The sequence below is a fragment of the Ptychodera flava genome, chromosome 19 (assembly GCF_041260155.1).
Source record: "Ptychodera flava strain L36383 chromosome 19, AS_Pfla_20210202, whole genome shotgun sequence".
Classification (NCBI taxonomy): Eukaryota; Metazoa; Hemichordata; class Enteropneusta; family Ptychoderidae; genus Ptychodera; species Ptychodera flava.
This window is the reverse complement of record NC_091946.1, coordinates 22,700,604-22,705,635: the sequence shown is the minus strand read 5'-3', so window position 1 is coordinate 22,705,635 and position 5,032 is coordinate 22,700,604. Positions and strand designations below refer to the sequence as shown.

The following is a 5,032-nucleotide window of genomic DNA, read 5'->3' as shown; positions in this document are numbered from 1 at the left end:
TTTAAGTTGACAGCTTGGGGTACGGTGACCGCATGGTCAGCAGCTCAGCCGGAGCACTGTGTGATCATTGTCTGAGTCAGCACTGAGAAAACTCGGTGAATTTGATTGGCTAGTACCTTGATAGGTCTGTTATCTGCTGCATTAATGCGTTTCAATTTATAGATATTGTGAATAAAATACGTCACACAGGAAGCAGAGTTCAGGGTATTCCCCATGCATTGCGCAATGTTTTGGGCATTCTGTCGTATATATAACAGATTTACACAGGTGCTTATTCAATATAAGCTAGGCTGCGATTCGGCTAAAGCTGGTTACGCATTTTTCTCTATTTTTCATCGAAGTTCAGAACAGTTACAAGACCATGCCGGTTCTATCGGAAAGCACGGACCTTGTCGACGACTTGAACTATTTCACCGACACCAAGGTGAAAATTCGGAAAGCTGAGACAGAAAAAGCTGTGCACAAGGTGATCGAAGTCGTCGGTACTATCCTGGACTACGTGAACGAACAGGATAAAAGATTCAGCCATCAGGCCCGCAGTGCTGGCAGCTACGCCTCGGGCTTAAAGGTCAGTAAACCGGATGAATTCGACTACATGGTGCAATTGGAGGCTTTGCCAAATCTTCACTGGACGTCTTTGGGACCGAGATATTACAATATTAATAAAACCGGTCAGATTATCAGTACACCAAGAGTTCCTCTGCCAAGTCCGCCGAAAGGTTACCATCATGTGTCACTTACGGACAATTCCCAAGTCATGCCAATCTGGCATTCAGAAGACATGAAGATGGACGATGATCTTGTCCCCTTCAAAGTCAGAAGTCTATTCAAGGGTATGGTTCAAGAGGCTATTAGGCAACGCAACTTGAGAGGTACGTTGAATAAAATCCTGTCGGTTAAGAAAGTAAGTGAGAACAACTTTGAGGAGAAAGAAATGTTTGAAGTCGGGCAAGTAGGTAATGCATATAACCCTGATATTCATTAGCATCATACGGTTGCCTGGTCCTGAAAGTCAATTGTTTCTTTACTATAGTATTGCTTAAGATGGTCCTAACGGAAACGAAGACGTAACTTTAAGCTCCCGAGTTACTGCCCTCTACGGCTGATAGAGTGACTACTGAGGGTGCAGGATAGCTTGCGCAAGGGTATTCCTGATCGGCATGTCTCATTTACTTTCTGGGCTTGCAAGCCGGAGATTTCTTCACTTTAAATTCCACTTTCTTCTTACAATGCCACTTTTCTTAACCATGAAAGAAAATGAACATCATTGCAAAGACTGAATTAAGATTATGCTCAAATATACCTGTGTTACCATGGTGATAAAAAAAGGCAGAATGACTCACTGGCTTATCCCGATGAAATGCGTTCCTAAAATCCACTTGTAAAGTTTTTGATCCAATTTTTGTTCTTACAGAAAATGTTTTATTATATTTTTGTAGAAACTGTCCATTTGTGCAAAAAGACACACGGACCGGCGATAACCATCAAACTGACGCATCAAGGCTTTGACGATGGCATATATGTCGATCTGGTACCATTTGTGCCGAACAACGGTGTGGGCCTACCTCCGTCGGTGCTGGAGAAATGGCCACGGACGTCGCTCTGGCCGCCTGCCGACAAGGTTGAAGAAGTGAAAAGAGTTGGAATAAATGCTGTTGCGAAAGACAGTCTCTACTGGTAAGCTTATGTCTATACAAATGATACCCGTACCGTTCATATACATGTAAGGCAGAACGACAGATATTTGGACTCTCGAACTTTTTAAATTCTTATCTGATCTACCACTTGTGGGGGTTCATTTTAAAGCTCTTGGTGTAAGAAAAATTTTCACTGGCTTAGTTTTGCGAAATTCGGAAATTTTATTATTCTCCATAGAGTTAACACAGGGATGGCGGCCATTTTGAATTTCTGATATCGGTAAATCTTGGGTAATTTGTTTCTCTAGTACCAAAATTTGCACGGTGACCCACCCCCGATTTTTATTCTTAATTTTTAAAGAGAATGGATGAAAGATTCCTCAAGGAAAGTTAGAGCAAAAATTTAAGTCTTTCACTTTCGAGGCGCGAACTACCTGAAAGCATAATACTACAACAGTATAGAATTGATCACGGGAACAGTCCGTAAGCTTATCAAGTTTGTAGAAATATTGATTTTGACCTAGGGGAAAATTGCGATTTTGATAGAGATTAGGTGTGACATTCCGAAGACAACAGTCTCCTCTATCACATGTGACCCTTTGCACATCAGTTCATTCCGCAAAGCGTAATACCGAACACAGAACAGTCCTTTCGGATTTCTTTGCATTTATCTGAAAAAACCTACATTTACAGGCAGACGTCATTTCAACGCTGTGAAGTAGTATTGTTGGAAGGGATAGACAAGGACGAAGGATGTCGCAAGCAGTGTCTCAGAATTTTGAAGAAGCTGCGAGAGGACTTTTGGTGCCGCTCAACAAAACCTGTCTTGTCCTCGTTTCATTTGAAGGTAGGTTTACATATAGTTAGAGTCGTGCCTTGATGCGAGGGGATATTCCCTTGTCCGAGCAGCCGAGTTTTAAAACAGATGGCGTTTTACTTCCATTGTCACGACAATAATGAAATTGGACATAGTGATGGTTCGGCACAGAGTGCGATGCCTGTCCCAGCTGAGTGTCGCCTGAACTGTGTGAAATCGACATGCAATTTTTGTTTGAGAATAAATAATAGTTTCGAACAACTACATAACCACACAGATCCAAATGCGAGACCCACTCACCCAATCGGGCGCTTCAGTTAACTTTGCTCCAATCACTATTCATTTACTCAGAATCTCCCGCTAAAATGATCTTTTTATGACTTCCATCGTGCCCGTTGTAAGCCTATTTTATGGTGCATCAGTTGTTATCTTACTGGTTTCCCATTGTTCGCCAGAGCGAAAAATCTCCTGTTCATTGCAAATATGCGATTCCTGTACCTTCTCTATGAATGTCAGACACACGGTGTATTTTTGATTGTTTATCCCGATACCTATACTTATTGTGAAGCCTTTGTTGTGTGTTTTAACCAGACGCTGTTGCTATGGGAATGTGAAAGACATCCTCACTCCACCGACTGGTCACGTGAAAAGCTTGGCGAACGTGTCTTGGGACTTGTGAGAGAGTTGAAAACCTGGGTCAGTCGTCGTCGATGTCCCCACTACTTCATACCGGAGATCAATCTGTTTACAGACAAACACGGAAAGCTGAAAGATCCAGAGGACGGCAATGGCTTTGATCGTGTTGTCGAGAAACTCAGCGAATTCTTGGACCAACCGAGTCGTTTTCTCCGCGATTAGGGCACTAATTGCCTGTAATATGCTACTATTGTTGCATTTCAACTTCAGAAAACCACAAGTTGACTCTATTTGAAATCCCTTCTTGAATCCTTCTCGGTGTTCACACTCTGAACGTCGTATATATTCGTTGAAATTTTGAAAGTACAGACAGTGGATATCCGTCAAATACTAGTACTTAAGGTAGAACGCGCGGGGACAGACATTCGGACTCTGTAACTTTTACAATTCTCTTCTGATATACAACAAACATATAGGGGTTCATTTTAAAGCGCTTGGTGAAAGAAAACTTTTCACCGGCTTAGTTTTTCGAAATTCGAAAGTTTTATTTTTCTCCGTACAGTTAATACAGGGATGGCGGCCATTTTGAATTTTAATATCGGTAAATCTTGAGTAATTTGTCTAGTACCAAAATTTGCACGGTGACCCCCTATTTTTTTTCTTGATTTTGAAAGAGAATGATTGAAAGATTCCTTGAGGAAAGTTAGAGCAAAAGTTTAGGTCTTTCACTTTCGAGGTGCATACTACCTTAATTGAACTAGCATTTCATCGTCCAGTACATAGAATTTAAATACAACGGTTAAAGTTTACACACGGGCGCTTGTCCCGAGAAATTAGTGCAATATGCTATACATCACAAGAGGGCGCTCATTTCATTACGAAGGAAAACGAAATGAACATTTCGACGCAGTGACAAATATGTATTATATTCACAGTTAGTCAATTTACGTGAAGAATTCATTACAGATCATCATTTTTATAGGTTTTGCCAAACTATGATATGAATTTGTCAAAACTTGTAAAGCTGTGCAATTTTGTTTATAACGCTTTCTTAATTACATAGTCAGTCTTTGAGACCTATGAAGTGTCTCTTAATATTTTTGTATTGTTAGTAATTATTGATATATTTAATTTTAATGTGCTCTCTCTTTTCTGTGTTGCCTGTGCAATTTTTGTGATATTATATTTGTGTATATACAGTGATACTATGTACAATCAAACGTTTCAGTACATACTCCCTTTGTAAATTGGCCGGAGGCCTTGAAACGAATAAAAGTTTAAAGTATGTTGATGAGCATCGGTTCAATAAAGTTGTGATGATCCAGAATCCAGTGTTAAAAGATACACTAAGTTGTCGAATCTTTTTATTTGACCTCAGTCAACGGAAATCGTCCGGGTGTGCTAAACGAGTGTAACGATTTTGATGAATGCATGAATGAATGAATGAATGAATGAATGAATGAATGAATGAATGAATGAATGAATGAATGAATGGATGAATTAATGAATGAATGAATGAATGAATGAATGAATGAATGAACATAAATAGCGTGTTATTGCGTCACAACAACATCTATTATGTATTTTAATGCGAAAGTTCGTTGTTTGGGTAATGCGAACGGAAACTTTCTCTTTATTCTAGCTCACTCTGAGCTTATTCCAATTTATAGCAAATACAAAATATATTCTTACAACAAAGACCAAAGAAAAGACCAAAGAAACCTTTGTGCATCTTGATAGTGGAAGCATTTCCACTTAACACTGGATGTATGTGATGGCAGTCAGTCAGGTTCGATAGTCTGTTGTGAATAAATAAATGCCTTTCACATAGCATTATATTTGCTGGTATATGTATGAACAAAATACTTTCTTCAGGAAACACGTTTTGAAACATTCATAATATTTCTATTATTACCCCCTTTTTTACTAAATTCTTCAGCTG

General features: G+C 39.5%; 1 protein-coding gene across 1 annotated transcript; it reads left to right on the top strand.

The window, feature by feature from the left end:
* The first annotated feature begins 268 nt into the window (after positions 1–268).
* On the top strand, positions 269–4,434 carry LOC139118951 (protein mab-21-like 3). Its single transcript, XM_070682532.1, has 4 exons — positions 269–872; positions 1,440–1,677; positions 2,331–2,484; positions 3,046–4,434. The coding sequence occupies exons 1-4, from the start codon at positions 362–364 to the stop codon at positions 3,310–3,312; spliced, it is 1,170 nt and encodes a 389-aa protein (XP_070538633.1). The 5' UTR covers positions 269–361; the 3' UTR covers positions 3,313–4,434.
* Positions 4,435–5,032: the final 598 nt, after the last annotated feature.

Excerpts from the sequence above, each read along its gene's own strand:
- LOC139118951 (XM_070682532.1), top strand. The coding sequence starts at position 362 with ATGCCGGTTCTATCGGAAAGCACGGACCTTGTCGACGACTTGAACTAT. Across the intron at positions 1,678-2,330 it reads GCGAAAGACAGTCTCTACTG|GCAGACGTCATTTCAACGCT; the intron begins GTAAGCTTATGT and ends CTACATTTACAG. Across the intron at positions 2,485-3,045 it reads TGTCCTCGTTTCATTTGAAG|ACGCTGTTGCTATGGGAATG; the intron begins GTAGGTTTACAT and ends TGTTTTAACCAG.